Source organism: Aedes albopictus, chromosome 2 (assembly GCF_035046485.1).
Source record: "Aedes albopictus strain Foshan chromosome 2, AalbF5, whole genome shotgun sequence".
Classification (NCBI taxonomy): domain Eukaryota; kingdom Metazoa; phylum Arthropoda; class Insecta; order Diptera; family Culicidae; genus Aedes; species Aedes albopictus.
In genome coordinates, this window is record NC_085137.1 from 201,875,194 (window position 1) to 201,890,782 (window position 15,589).

Consider the following 15,589-nt stretch of genomic DNA (forward strand, 5'->3'; position numbering starts at 1 on the left):
CGGTAACTGTAGCCGGCCAGAACTCGTTTTTAGGGAAGAGCAAAGTGAGATTGCAGGGTCGTTTCAGGGGGTCGGGAGTTTCAGGGAGTCGGGGGTTTCAGGGGGTCGGGGGTTTCAGGGGTACTAGAATATCTAAGTAAGTTTCAAGGAGGTTGCAGGGCCTTTCAGAAGCTCCAAAGGATCTGAGAGATGCTTCATGGGATCTCAGAGGCGTTTCAGGGGGTCTCAGAGGCATTTCAGGTGGTATCAGGGTCGCTTTGAGAGATCATAGAGGAGTCCAGAGGAGCTCCAGAGGAGCTCCAGAGGAGCTTAAGGCGTTTAAGGAGTTTCAGGAGGTACTATTAGGTTACGGGGACCTTTCAGGGGGGTATCAGGAGATCTTAGGGGCATTTCAAGGGGGTCCCGGTGGGTTCCAAGGAGTAACAGGAGATTTCAGGGACGTTTCAGGAGGTCTTAGGGAATTTCTACAAATTTTAGAGTACACTCAAACCTCCATTTAGGTAGGATCCATTTAGGTTAAATCTATTAAGATCCCTCCATTTAGGTAACGTCACCTAAATATGTATAATTTGCCCTGAAGCTGTTTCAATCTGGCGGAATTTTGCAGGGTTTTTTGTGTTCCGTGCCCAGCTAGTCATTTGAATGACAATTCTCACCTGGGACCAGAGATGCCAGATATACAGATTTTTCTGTATTATACAGATTTTTGGCCTTCCATACTACAAGATACAGAATACAGAAAAATACAGATTTTTAAATGTAATACAGATTTCTCCAAAACGCATAAAATTTGAAGTTATTTTCATGAAAAATTAATGAAAACTTTTTGCCTTTCTCGTACGCTAAGTGTACTGGAAAGGCTATATGTTCGCTCCAAAAATGACTTTTCGATAGAAGGCCCGGAGAGTCGAGTCACATATACCAATCAACTCAGCTCGACGAATTGAGGTGATGTCTGTGTGAATGTATGTGTGTGTGTATGTATGTTTTTTTTCCTTCTAAACCATAGGGGTGTTGAGACGACCGCCATATCGGCAACCCGGCGCACGGAGCCTTCACTGTTAGACAGCTAGAGTATATTACAATAGCGCTGTGAACCTGACACATCTCTGCGTCAGGGACAGTAAGCTACATGTAGGTAGATAGAGATGTGCATTTAGCAATTGTCAACAATTACGTAGCAGTTTTGATGATAGATCTGAATTAAAGTGCCCATGAATTTCCTCGAAAGATTTATACAACTAATTATTAAATATTAAGTAAGTTGTTAAAATCCCACTTATTTAAGGTTTACGGTACAAATTGTGTTTACTCTACAGGAATCCTATGCAGTACGGTTATTAATCAACCAATATTTACATTATTTCACGAAGTGAATTCTAGAAGAATACGGTGGGTTTGATGATAATGATTTGCTTAAGATTGACTATATCACTATAATTATCCCAGCAGAATTATTTAACTATCCCGATCGAAAGGTGTTCAGTGAATACGCAAGTTGAAGGGCGCACTGTTAAATGTAAGCTGTAGATTAAAACTGTATTTTGTGTTTCTGATACAATCTTTACTTTTAGCTTGAAGCGATTCTCAATAAATTCGACTATCAAGACAGTGCGTTGATTTGTTAAAACGTAACAAATCTTCAAGATTTAACAACAATGACCACTGAAAAGCCTTCCGTTGCATCGATGGACCTCGAACGGTCCGAGATCTGCACCTGTACCGCCTGTGAGAACCCAGATGTAGCAGATGATCTGGTAGCCTGCGACAAATGTGACAAGTCGGAGATGAACCAGCCATCGGCTGAAAGTCTCGATAATAAAGATAATAATAATAAATGTGACAAGTGGTGGCATTTTACCTGTGCTGGCGTAAACGAGTCCATCTCAAGTCGAGATTGGATCTGTCCCAGATGTCGTACACCATCGATTCCAGCTTCAGAGAGGTCGACGACCTCCAGCCGACGAGCAGATTTGCAACGCAAACGCCTGGCTGAACAGCAAGAGCTAGAGAAGAAGGAACTGGAATTAGAAAGAAGGCAGCTGGAGATGCAGAAGAAACATTCGCAAGAAATGTACGAGTTAGAGGAGTCACTGGCAGGAGACGATGGGGACAACCGGAGCGTAAGAAGCCGTGTGAACGAGATTGAGGCTCGTGAAAAACAGGTTGAAGCGTGGGTTGAACAGAACGTCGCCACCGGATTAGCTTCCACTGTACATCCACCCGGATTTACCCCTCTGCACCACCAGCTACCTAAAAGTAGCGACATCAATATTGCGACAAAAAACGACGGCGAAGGCCACAATCCGTCGCATCAGGTACCCGCTATTACCGTCCCTGTCGGAGATACCAACAAGTCGTCAGCAGACATTCCCATATTACAGTCCCTTCGAAGCCAGCTGGCAGAGTGCGAGCAACAGCCCGTATCAGCAGAACGACTGCTGAACCTAGAAGCCCAGTTGCGGAAGTGCAGAATGCTGATCTCGCAGCAAGAAGAGGGAGCTTATGGTGGCGATTCTATTAGAAATTCACAGGATCGCCAACGATCCCGCGAAGGAGCTCTACCAAAGATCGTTACGAATGTTAGTGACACTGTAGGACTACCGAAGTGTCAGGTTTCTTCTGTGGCACATAGTCAAACGAGATTGACTGGGAAACCAAACCCAGATCTGAGGCAGAGTAGAATTGAAGTTCTTCAACAAGATTCTTCAACAGGTAAGAGCAGGTCTGGCCCGCGAATCCGTTTCGCACCCAAGCATATTCCCCTGGGACCACCGTTGGTCGAATCAACGATAAACGAGCAGACGCGGCTCAGGCACGCGCACTCAAATTCCCCGGTATTCGATATGGTGCGGGACACGGATCTAAATTTCCAGTTGGACGCCCCTGCTGGTCGAGCCACCTTACCTGAACTTGGAAACTGTCGTTCGAACCTACACGCGAACCCAACAGTGCCAAGACCGCAATGGCACAATTCTGCACCTTCCCCTCCTCACCCTCCTCAAGGACAATACGGCCGCAGCGACAGATTTCTCCGGGGTTCAGAGCTCCAGCCCATGCAGAAAAATATGCAACGTCCTTCTCCAGAGCAACTGACAGCAAGGCAAGTCTTGCCCCGGGATTTGCCGGAGTTTTCGGGTGATCCAGAGGAGTGGCCTATATTTTATAGCAGTTTCCACAATTCCACGACGGCATGCGGATTCAACAATGTTGAAAATCTTGCACGTTTGCAACGATGCCTGAAAGGCAACGCGCTGAAATCTGTTCGATACTATTTGCTATCGCCCGAATCAGTACCAAACGTACTGGAGACTCTTCGGACCCTGTATGGCCGTCCGGAGATCATAATCAACAAGTTGATCCAAAATGTACGCGAAACGCCGGCACCTAAGCCAGAGAAGTTGGATTCACTGATCGATTTTGGAATTTCGATTCGAAATCTTGCTCAACATCTCATTGCGGCGGGTCAACAAGCACACCTATCGAACCCAGCACTTCTGCAGGAGCTGGTCGAAAAGCTGCCGGCCAACGTGAAGCTACAATGGGCACAACATCTGATGCTTCAGCCTGAGGCGAGTTTGCGTACCTTCAGCGATTTCATGGGGATGGTGGTTGAATCAGTAAGTAAAGTGGTAATCTATACTTCCGGCCAACACGCTAGAAGCGAAAAGTCTCGCAACAAGGATAGAAGCTTCGTCAATGCACACTCCGAGAACAAAACAACTCTGGTCCGGTCTTCTACCAATCAAGTGAAGGAAAAGTCTGTAGATGAGAAGCCGTGCCTGTTTTGCGGAAAAGCAGGACACCGTTTGAAGAGCTGTACGAAATTTCAGCAACTCTCGGTAGAAGATCGCTGGAAAAATGTCCAAACGTTGAAAGTTTGCCGTAGCTGCCTCAACCCTCACGGCCGCCGCATATGTAGAGTCTCTAGTCGATGTGGAATCAACGGCTGTGATTTCCGCCATCACCAATTGCTCCACGGTAAACCTGAAGAAGCGGTCAAACCGACTGTATCATCGACAGAAAACCATGTGCATCACCACTGCGGACAGTCGATTCTATTCCGAATCGTTCCAGTAACGCTCTATGGGAAATCCAAGACTGTCACCGTTTTCGCTTTCTTGGATGAAGGCTCTTCATCGACATTGATCGAGCAAAGTCTGGCTCGAGAACTGGAAATAGAAGGACCGACAGTCCCATTATGCCTGAGGTGGACCGCTAACATGACGAGGACGGAAGACGAGCCACAGATCGTCTCACTCGAAGTGTCGGAAATGGGTCAGAATAAGCGGTTCCAGCTAATGAACGTGCGCACCGTTGACTGCTTGAATTTGCCGTCACAAACTCTGCGATTCACCGAACTACAACAAGATCACCCACACCTGAAGGGCCTGCCTGTTCGAAGCTACGAGGACGTCACACCGAAGCTGTTAGTTGGCCTGCGAAACCTACAACTGGCTGTTCCTCTGAAGATCAAGGAAGGAAACAGCGGGATTGTAGCAGCAAGGACTCGCTTAGGATGGTGCATATATGGAAGCCTGGACAAATCAGAAAACACGGATGAATATAGTTATCATGTGTGCGAGTGTGAAGCTGAGGTCAAACTGGATCGCTTGATGCAGGACTATTTCAACGTCGAAGATTGTGCGGTCGGCTGCCAGGAAACATTAGAGTCTAATGAAGAAGTGAGGGCTAGACGAACCATGGAGGAAACGACCCGTCGAATGGGTGATCGGTTCGAAACTGGTCTGCTGTGGAGATCCGATTTTGTAGAACTGCCGGACAGCTACCCCATGGCCCTGCGGCGATTGGAGTGCCTCGAGAGGCGAATGGCCCGGGACCCACTCCTTAAGGAAAATATTCACCAACAAATTAATGAGTACCAGGAAAAAGGATATGCTCATCGGGCTACCAAGGACGAACTCGCGAAAGCCGATCCCAGAAGAATTTGGTATCTGCCATTAGGCGCTGTTTGTAACCCAAAAAAACCTGGAAAGGTCCGTTTGATATGGGACGCAGCCGCAAAGGTCGATGGAGTTTGTCTGAACTCTGCTCTATTTCCTGGACCAGACCTCCTGGTACCACTACCTTCCGTGCAGTTCCGCTTTCGACAATATCCGGTGGCAGTGAGCAGTGACATCAAGGAGATGTTCCACCAAGTGAGAGTCATTGAACGAGACCGTCCGTCACAATGTTTCCTGTTCCGTGATAGCCCGAATGACGAGCCCGGTGTATTCATGATGGACGTCCTCACCTTCGGAGCTACCAGCTCCCCGTCATCCGCTCAATTCGTAAAGAACCGCAATGCAGAGGAGTTTTCCAAACAGTATCCACGGGCGTCAGAGGCGATTTGCAAATGCCACTATGTGGATGACTACCTCGATAGCTTTGAGTCGATCGAAGAGGCAAAATCTGTAGCAGGGGAAGTCCGGTGGATTCACTCAAAAGGCGGAATTGAATTGCGACATTGGGTCTCCAATCAGCCAGCCATTCTGGAGTACCTAGGAGAACCGCCTAAGCATGACATCAAAGATCTTGGGCTGAAAACCGATTCAGAACGCGTTTTGGGAATGCTATGGCATACGAAGGAGGATGTTCTACAGTTTTCCATGACGTTCCGTGAGGAAATCGGAACGCTAATCGACAACGGAGCAAGGCCAACGAAACGCCAAGTGCTAAAGTGCATCATGAGCCTATTCGATCCCTTGGGGCTGCTGGCCTGTGTCCTGGTGCACGGGAAGATAATTATGCAGGACATCTGGAGAAGTGCTATTAAGTGGGATGAATACATCGACGATCAAATCTACGAGAAATGGACGAGGTGGATTGAGTTGCTGATGGACGTTGTCGAAGTTCGAGTACCGCGCTGCTACTTTGATGGAGCAAGTACCGACCTCTACGATACTTTGGATGCTCACATTTTCGTGGATGCGAGCGAAGCGGCATACTCTGCTTTGGTATATTTTCGCGTCGTCGGATCGGAGGGAACAACCAAGTGCGCTCTGGTATCTGCAAAAACAAAGGTCGCGCCGCTCAAATACGTATCAATCCCTCGTTTAGAACTGATGGCAGCGGTTCTAGGAGTTCGACTTCTCACATTCGTCCGTGAAAATCACACCGTCAAGATCAATCGTTGCGTCTACTGGTCAGACTCCGAGGTAACTTTGGCATGGATTCGGTCGGAACATCGACGGTATCGCCCATTCGTAGCATGCCGAGTTGGAGAAATTCTGTCAACGATCCGTGTTCAAGAGTGGAGATACGTCCCAAGCAAACTCAACGTCGCTGATGATGCCACGAAATGGGACGGTAAACCGTGCCTAAAAGCATCTGGCCGCTGGTTCTGTGGTCCACCGTTTTTGCAGCAGTCCGAGGGGCAGTGGCCTAAACAGAAGTACATCATATCAACAGATGAGGAGCTCAGAGCGTGTTTCTTGCCAGTTTTACAAAACGTAATCTGTTTCGAACGGTTCTCCAAATGGAACCGCCTTTTGCGAGCGACGGCCTATGTTATCCGATTCATAACAAAATTGAAACGCAAAGTATTCGACGAAAATTATTGTAGCCTGAACCTAAACCAAGAAGAATTACAGGCTGCGGAAACCCTGATCTGGAAACTGGTTCAAATGGAATCGTATCGCGATGAAGTAGCCATTTTTTCGAAGAATAACAAGTCATCGGACAAAAGGCAACTGAAACTCGAGAGGACAAGCCAACTATGGAACCTATCACCGATTATGGACGACAAGGGTGTTCTTCGAGTTGATGGCCGCATTGCCGCGGCGAAAGTCTTGTCGGTCGACGTCAAGTTCCCCGTTATACTACCGAGGAAACACCGTGTTTCGTATCTGCTTCTCGACGATTATCACCGGAGACTTCTACATGGAAACTTTGAAACAGTAGTCAACGAAGTGCGTCAACGTTTCCATGTATCGCGACTACGAACAACAGCTCGGAGCGTAATCAGCCGCTGCCAATGGTGCAGAGTGTACAAAGCTCGTCCGATTGTTCCAATGATGGGACCACTTCCAGCTGCTCGTCTATCGGCAGGTATTCGCCCGTTTAGCTACGTTGGCATCGATTATTTTGGGCCAATCCTGGTCAAAGTAGGGCGCGCAACTTCAAAACGATGGATTTGCTTGATAACGTGTTTAACAATACGTGCCGTACACGTTGAGATAGCGTACGACCTGTCGACCAAGTCGTGTATCGCCTGCATTCGCCGCTTCGTTTGTCGACGAGGAGCACCTGTGGAAATACATTCCGATAACGGTCGGAATTTCATCGGCGCGGATCGTGTGTTACGAAGCCAAATCAAAGACATCGAGCAGAAAGCAGCGTCAACTTTTACAAATACGGAGACGAAGTGGTTGTTCATTCCGCCTTCTGCTCCCCATATGGGAGGATCGTGGGAGCGTTTGGTACGCTCCATAAAGAACGCTATGACCAGCCTTCCCCAAGACGACAAGCTGGACGATGAAGGTTTGCAGACGCTGATCGTTGAAGCAGAAGCGATCGTGAACTCGCGTCCGCTAACATACTTACCGTTGGACTCAGTGGAACAAGAGGCGTTAACGCCAAATCATTTCATCCTTGGCAGTTCAACAGGAGTGAAACAGCCTATGGTGGAGATGGAAGCTTCAGCGAGAGCCGTTCGAACATCATGGGAACAGATTCAGATACAGATTGACCATTTCTGGAGGCGTTGGGTACTAGAGTACTTACCGACGCTGACGAGACGTGTGAAGTGGCTTCAGGATACAAAGCCAGTGCAGCCGGGAGACTTAGTCATCGTGATAGATGAAACTAGAAGGAATGGTTGGCTACGCGGACGCGTCCTGGACGTTACGGTCGGTAGAGATGGTAGGGTTCGGCAGGTATTAGTACAAACAGCTGGAGGATTATTCAGACGGCCGGTATCCAAACTGGCGGTGCTGAACGTAGATGATCATGGCGGAGAGGATCCTACTGATCCTCACGGGGAGGGGGATGTTGAGACGACCGCCATATCGGCAACCCGGCGCACGGAGCCTTCACTGTTAGACAGCTAGAGTATATTACAATAGCGCTGTGAACCTGACACATCTCTGCGTCAGGGACAGTAAGCTACATGTAGGTAGATAGAGATGTGCATTTAGCAATTGTCAACAATTACGTAGCAGTTTTGATGATAGATCTGAATTAAAGTGCCCATGAATTTCCTCGAAAGATTTATACAACTAATTATTAAATATTAAGTAAGTTGTTAAAATCCCACTTATTTAAGGTTTACGGTACAAATTGTGTTTACTCTACAGGAATCCTATGCAGTATGGTTATTAATTAACCAATATTTACATTATTTCACGAAGTGAATTCTAGAAGAATACGGTGGGTTTGATGATAATGATTTGCTTAAGATTGACTATATCACTATAATTATCCCAGCAGAATTATTTAACTATCCCGATCGAAAGGTGTTCAGTGAATACGCAAGTTGAAGGGCGCACTGTTAAATGTAAGCTGTAGATTAAAACTGTATTTTGTGTTTCTGATACAATCTTTACTTTTAGCTTGAAGCGATTCTCAATAAATTCGACTATCAAGACAGTGCGTTGATTTGTTAAACCGTAACAGGGGGATAATCTGCAAACAGACACCCTAACAGGAAGGTTAGGATAGTGTGGGGCTGAGGCCATCTTCTACTACAATAGTAGAAGCCAGGACTACTCTCTCCTCGACCCACTAAACACATTCCTATGGTCGCCAAACCCTACGTCTCTCCGGAACCACCAAGAAGGTATTGCTTCAGAGAGGGGCTAGTGCACATTACACCCTCAAGGTTAGCTGCGTAGCCTGCAGCATCGAACATCGATGACTCGCTTTGGAGAGTCCATCACGGTAACCTGCTGGCGCATAGCCAGTTACCCGAGTGGTCCTCACCACTCCCTTTGTCCTCGGAAGGCGGGCAGGGTCAACCCCGCCCGCGCCCTACTGCTGAGCGGACATCAAGAACTGATGCCCACATGCAATCCGATCTGACCTGCCCGTAAGGAAGGGTATCACTATCCTTCAGGCCCTATCAGATGCATCCGTAATTTGCAGACAGCAGGGTCTCACCTACCCCGACCCTTGCCGGGGACCCCTTTCCAACCTAGTAGACCGACGCCACGACAGCACCGCTACCGGGACTTCCTCTCCGCGGCCACTTAATCGCTGTAAGGGTCGATCTCGACCGCAGGGCACTGGTATGACCTACGAAGCCGACTTCGAACCCCTGGACCACCTCTAGCACTGCATCTGGACTAGCCATTCTCCGAGTCCACGCGCCACCTCCTCTGTAGCTCCCAGACGATATGGGTAATAGCCGTTGAAACGGCGTTCCAGCCAAACTCATCCCTACACATCCTCTGGACCAAATTGTCCGGAGTTGTGTCCTCCCCGCATGTGGCAATCATGCGGTCACGCATTGTGCGAAAACGTGGGCACACGAACAAAACGTGTTCCGCCGTTTCCTCTAAAGAAACCATTGCACACTGGGCATTCGGGAGAATCCGCATGCCCGAAACGGTGTAGATACTGTCGGAAGCGACCATGACCTGTAAGGACCTGTGTCAGGTGGAATGTAACTTCCCCATGGCGCCTATTAATCCAACTATCTACCCTCGGTATCAACCTATGGAACCCCTTCCTTTGGTGGAACTGTCCCACGCGCGCTGCCATTTGACCATAGAGGCCATCCTGGCAGTCCTGCGTATGCCTCTTGTGCCTCACTGATAAGAATGCTGATAGGCACCATACCAGTAATGACGCAGAGAGCGTCGTGTGACACGGTACGGTACGCGCTCGCAACCCGCAGGCACATAAGCCTGTAAGTACTTTCCAGCTTCCGTCGGTAGCATTCGGTACTTAACGCGGTGCCCCACGCCGGGCCGCCATACCTAAGTATGGACGTAGCAACACTAGCCAGAAGCTTGCGCTTACTGGCGTACACCGCAGAGCTATTGGACATCATCCGGGACAGTGCCGCAATAGCTGTGGAGGCTCTTTTACAGGCATAATCGACGTGGCTACCGAAGGTAAGCTTGTCGTCGATCATCACGCCCAAGTGTTTGACAGAGCGCTTAGACATGATAGTGCACTCTCCTACACTGATCTCCGTCTGCTGCGCCGATTGCATGTTGTTAACAACCGTCACCTCTGTCTTGTGGTGAGCCAACTCCAGTTTCCTGGACCGCATCCACGCCTCCACAACCTTGATCGAATGGTTGGTAGTCAACTTTACCTCCTCGATCGTTTCACAGTAGACTTCGAGCGTAATATCGTCGGCAAATCCGACAATCACCACTCCCACTGGGTACTCTAACCTCAACACCTTGTCGTACATGACATTCCATAACACCGGACCCAGGATGGAACCTTGCGGGACTCCTGAGGTTATGTGAAAGCACTTCCGACCCACCTCCGTGTCGTAAACTAGTAGGCGATTCTGAAAGTAGCTTCCGAGAATCTTGTACAAGTACTCCGGTATCCCCAGACGCAAGAGCGCATCGGCAATAGCAGCCCAACTGGCGCTATTAAATGCATTCCTTACATCCAGGGCCCATATAGCCGAGGCGGTAAACGCACGGGTATTCAGCATGACCATGCTGAGGGTGACGGGTTCGATTCCCGGTCGGTCCAGGATCTTTTCGTAAAGGAAATTTCCTTGACTTCCTTGGGCATAGAGTATCTTCGTGCCTGCCACACGATATACACATGCAAAATGGTCATTGGCAGAGGAAGCTCTCAGTTAAAAACTGTGGAAGTGCTCATTGAACACTAAGCTGAGAAGCAGGCTTTGTCCCAGTGAGGACGTTACGCCAAGAAGAAGAAGAAGAACATCCAGAGTCACTACCCCGAAGAAGCGAATTCCCCTCCTCTTAGGCTCAAGTGGCGGTTTTTGTAACCGACAAGACAATGCTCGAAAGACCATTTACTCCCTCAGTGAACCGCAACATTCTATTGAGGATGATGTTTTCGAGCACCTTCCCCGCCGTGTCAATCAAGCATATTGGTCTATATGCCGACGGGTCCCCGGGTGGTTTCCCCGCCTTTGGCAATATGTATGTGTGTGTGTATGTGTGTATGTGTGTGTACAAAAAAAAACTCACATCACTTTTTGGCAGTAAACCTGGACCGATTTTAATGACCGACGGTTTATTCGACGGGGAATCTGGTCCCATTGTTTCCTATTGAAAATGGTTCGGATTGGTCCAGCCATTCCGGAGTTATGGCCATTTAGGTGTTCCGGACCGATACCTCAGGAAGGGGCCAGATATGAAAACGCTCCAAACCCATGCATGCGACACATCAAACTACGGCATTTTCGATAACTTGATGAATGGTTAGCAGGAAAATGGTCACAGACCATATCTGAACAGGTAATGTCCCGTAACTGGTTCCGGGTGTCCCGCTGGAAGTGGCCAAACATAAAAGAGGACTAAATCCATGTATGCGACATATCGAACCGCGGCTTTTTTGAAAACCAGATGATCGGTAAGCAAGACAATAGTCTCAGACTATATCTGAACCGGTTGTGTTTCGGAACCGGTTCCAGTGTCTCGTCGGATGTGGCCAAGTATAAAAATAAGCCAAACCTATGCATGTGACATATCAAAGAGTGGCTTTTTTGATATCCTGATGAACAGTAAGCAGGAAAATATTCTCAAAACATATCGGAACCAGTGGTGATCCGGAACCGGTTCCAGGTGTTCCGCCGGAAGTGGCCAAATATAAAAATGAACTAAATCCATGCATGCGCCATATCAAATCGCGTCTTTTTCGATATCCTTGTGAACAGTAAGCAGGAAAATATTCTCAGAACATATCTGAACCAGTAGTAATCCAGAACCAGTTTCGGGTGCCCCGCCAGAAATGGCCAAATAAGAAACTGATCCAAACGCGTGCATGGAACACATCAAATCGCGGCTTTTTGGACAACCCGATGAACGGTTAGCAAGTAAATTGGCTCAGGCAGCATCAGAAACTACTGGTACCAACTGGTACTGTTCTAGAATCGATTCCGTGTGTCCCGCCGAAAGTAACCAAATATTAAAGGGAACCAAACCTATGCATGCGACACATCAAATCCTGGCTTTTTAGGTTTCTTGATTCATAAAAAAAAAGTTTCCGACAATATTTGGGACAACCGATACTGTTCCGCAACCGATTACGGGTGTTTCGCCGGAAGTGGTCAAATGTAAAGGCGAACCAAACCCATAAATTCGACACAAAAAATTACTTTTAATACCATTAGTGTGCTGAAACCGGTTCCAGGTGGCCCGCCGGAAGTGGTCAAATGTAGAACGAAACCAAACGCATGCGCGCATCACATCAAATAACGGCTTCTTCGATAAAGCGAAAAACGGTCAGCAAGAAAATAGGTCACATTCAAGACTACCAGTAGTGTTCCAGAATGTGTTTTGAGTGTCTCGCCGAAATTGACGAAATTCAAAAATGAACCACACTCATGCATACGGTATAACAATTCGCGACTTTTTAGGAAAACTGATTCACAATTGGAGTCTCCGGTTAGCCTAGTGGTTAAGGTTATGGATCGCCAATCCGGAGTCAGCGGGTTCGATTCCTGTTCCGGTCTGGAAAATTGTCTCGACTCCATGGGCATAGTGTATCATTGAACTTGCCTAACAATATACAAATTCATGCAATGGCAGGCAAATGAAGCCCTCCAATCAATAACTAAAGAGGCAGGCCAAGTCCCAGTATGGTCGACAAGAAATAAATAAAGAAGAAGAAGATTCATAATTGGCATGGAACTAGTCTGAGACCACATCAGGGCCAATCGGTACAATCCCGGAACTGGTTATGGGTGTCCTGCCGGAAGTGGTAATTGAACCAAACCCATACGCGTGGTATCAGAAAACTACGCTAATATACATTTGTGCAGAATACATTTGACACAATAGGCGGGGAAATTGTGCAGAATAAAGCCTTAACGAAGTAAGAAATGAAACAGTAGGAATTTTTAAAATGGAAAAGCATGAGAGAAAAGTCATGAAGTTGTATGATATTCACAGTTTTTTTTTATTTTTCCTACATAACAACCCGTTCCTATCACATTTACTACTTAACCGAAAAAATCTTCAAATTATTCTAATGATGATACCCATGATGCACTGGAACAGCCACGATCTTGTGCACGGGCTGCGGCGCCTGGTATCCCTTGATTGGTTCACGGTGCACCTCAGCAATGAATCCACTTTTGCCATCAACGTGATAGGTGACAGTGCGCTTGTGGCCATCAGCATCAATCAGGTAGTATTCTCCCTGGGTCTGGTCATCCTTGCGAGATTCCTTGCGTCCCTGCACATCTCCAGTGTGGTCATCATGGATATCGTAGTGGAACTCGTAGTGAGCTGGACCATGGTGTTCTTCCTCATGGTGGTGATGATGCTGCTGCTCTTGGTAATAGTGTTGGGCAGCGATGGCTCCAACAAGAACCAGAACGATCAGTGATTTCTGTGAAAATAAAGATAATTTATTATTATCAATGTTTCTCAACACGAACAAGTATTTGGAGAATTACTTTGAAGAACATGGTTGATGGTTGAATTCCAATTAGCTTTGTTTGGTGCTTTGAAGCCAACTGATACTGCACTACTATCTTGACCGTTCTTTTATATTTAAATAAATTCAGTAGGTAAATGTTGCCTACTAGTTTGTCACCATATGCCGCCGCCCGTAAGATACAAAAATAACTGGAACTACACTCTACTTTCACGGACACACCCCACAATCCAGTTCTTCGCAAAACTGGATCGCCGTCCTTGCTGCATTTTGGCGATCGATAAAATCACATCGGGACCCTAGCGTAGGACATGCTTCACTTTCCGTCTTTGTTGCACACGGAGAATGGATAATTCATTTGCAAAGGTAACGGTGATGAATAGGATTATCTCATGAAACAATATTCAACGTTGGTCAGTAAGAACTTTGAATTTAAATTAAACTAATTCATCACGACGTTTAATCAGAACAATTTTTGCATTTAAGTGAATCGCTCTTATATGTTCTAGAACATGCGAAAAAAAAAAACAAAATGCATGCTGAGCATGCAACTATCAGTAGAAGGCCCGAGCGAAAAAATGAAAAATGAAAAATGCATATCCATTTGCGTAAAGGCACAATATTTCTTCAAAAAACTTTCTTCGAGTGCCTGGAATCGATTTTCGATGCAGTCCAGAACCTTTTCCAGTGATTTTTTTTTACATGTTGATCGTAGTGCGTCATCAGTGAGGAAATTTGGGAAGAATCAATGGAGGAATTGAGGTAAAAAATTCTGAAGAAATCCCTGAAACGATCCAGGATGAATCCCAATAGGAATCCCTTGATAAACTTAGAGAGGAATACCTGAAAGAATACTGGAAGGAATCAATGACGGAATCTCAGAAGGAGTTCTGGAACATATTCGTAAAGGAGTCCCGGGAAGAACCCTTGAAAGAATCCCTGAATGAATCTCGCGAGAAATCAATGATATAAAAACCTGGTTGAAAAATGAAGAAACCCCTCATGGAATGTCAATGAAAGCATCCCTAAAGCATTTCGAAGGCAATCCCGGATGAATTCCTGGAAGAACCCTGTCCTTAGACATATCCAGCGAAAAATCAATTAAGGAATTTCGGAAGAAATCGCTTGAGGAATTCCAGAAATAATTCCTGGGGAAATACTTGACATAATCTTGCAGAACTCACTTAAGAAAACCCGGGAAAATGCCAAAAGATATCCATAGATTGCTAACTGTTGGGAACGACTGTTGGTATTACGAAATATTGTTTTCCGACTGTGCAGTCTTAATTGAAAGCGTTTATTCTATCTAATCTTCGCTGACGTTTCCGTCCTTGGAGCGGACCTTCTTCAGGGCTCGATTCTTATCAACTTTGGTCAAAACATGAAAATCTTGTTTCGGTGTGTCAGTTTCGAGAGGGTTACAGCTGATTGGATGGTGCATATCATGTGGGTGGTTTGGAGTGAGCCTTGGATGCGTATGGTCTAAACTTGATGGTAGAACACTGTTTTTTTTGGAAACACGGTAGCTTGGTTTAGATGGTGACTATTGTATAGGGTAAAGGTTCTCTTTTAAACATGTGGCTCCCATTTTCATCCTACGAAAAACAAAGGATTGAAGCGCTGCACAAATGGGGAAAAATAGCTATAAAACGCGAATAAATTCTATATCTCTGCTCTGAATTTTTGACACAAACTGCAAAAATCTCAATAGTTTCAGATAAAAAACGAGCTCAATACACTGATTTCCAGCATCGTGTGGCGAATGACACCCTCCTTATCTGAAACTATAGAATTTTTTTACAGTTCGTGTCAAACATTCTTTCAAATCCGTCCACTCCGAGCAGAGATATTGAATTTATTCGCGCTTTATACCTATTTTTTTCCACTGTGCGCTGTTTGATTTGTATCTTATTTTTGTATTTTTTGTTAAAAATAAGCACGCATGAAAACAAAAAGAACGGAATCAACCGGTGCCGTAATCGCTTGTTTTCGAGTATGATGAATATAGGAGCATGAGATTACAGATGGCACACATACCATA

The 15,589-nt window shown here is 46.4% G+C and overlaps 2 protein-coding genes across 2 annotated transcripts; one reads left to right on the forward strand and one right to left on the reverse strand.

Annotated features, from left to right (window-relative positions):
• Nucleotides 1–1,658: 1,658 nt before the first annotated feature.
• On the forward strand, nt 1,659–8,051 carry LOC134286323 (uncharacterized). The gene is made up of 2 exons (XM_062847926.1): nt 1,659–1,773; nt 1,936–8,051. The coding sequence occupies exons 1-2, from the start codon at nt 1,659–1,661 to the stop codon at nt 8,049–8,051; spliced, it is 6,231 nt and encodes a 2,076-aa protein (XP_062703910.1).
• Nucleotides 8,052–13,049: 4,998 nt separating this feature from the next.
• Nucleotides 13,050–13,627, reverse strand: LOC134286750 (larval cuticle protein A2B-like). The gene is made up of 2 exons (XM_062848417.1): nt 13,568–13,627; nt 13,050–13,500 (listed from the first exon to the last, which is right to left on the reverse strand). Exons 1-2 carry the CDS (start codon nt 13,577–13,579, stop codon nt 13,135–13,137), a joined length of 378 nt encoding a protein of 125 aa, XP_062704401.1. The 5' UTR covers nt 13,580–13,627; the 3' UTR covers nt 13,050–13,134.
• Between the last annotated feature and the right edge of the window lie 1,962 nt (nt 13,628–15,589).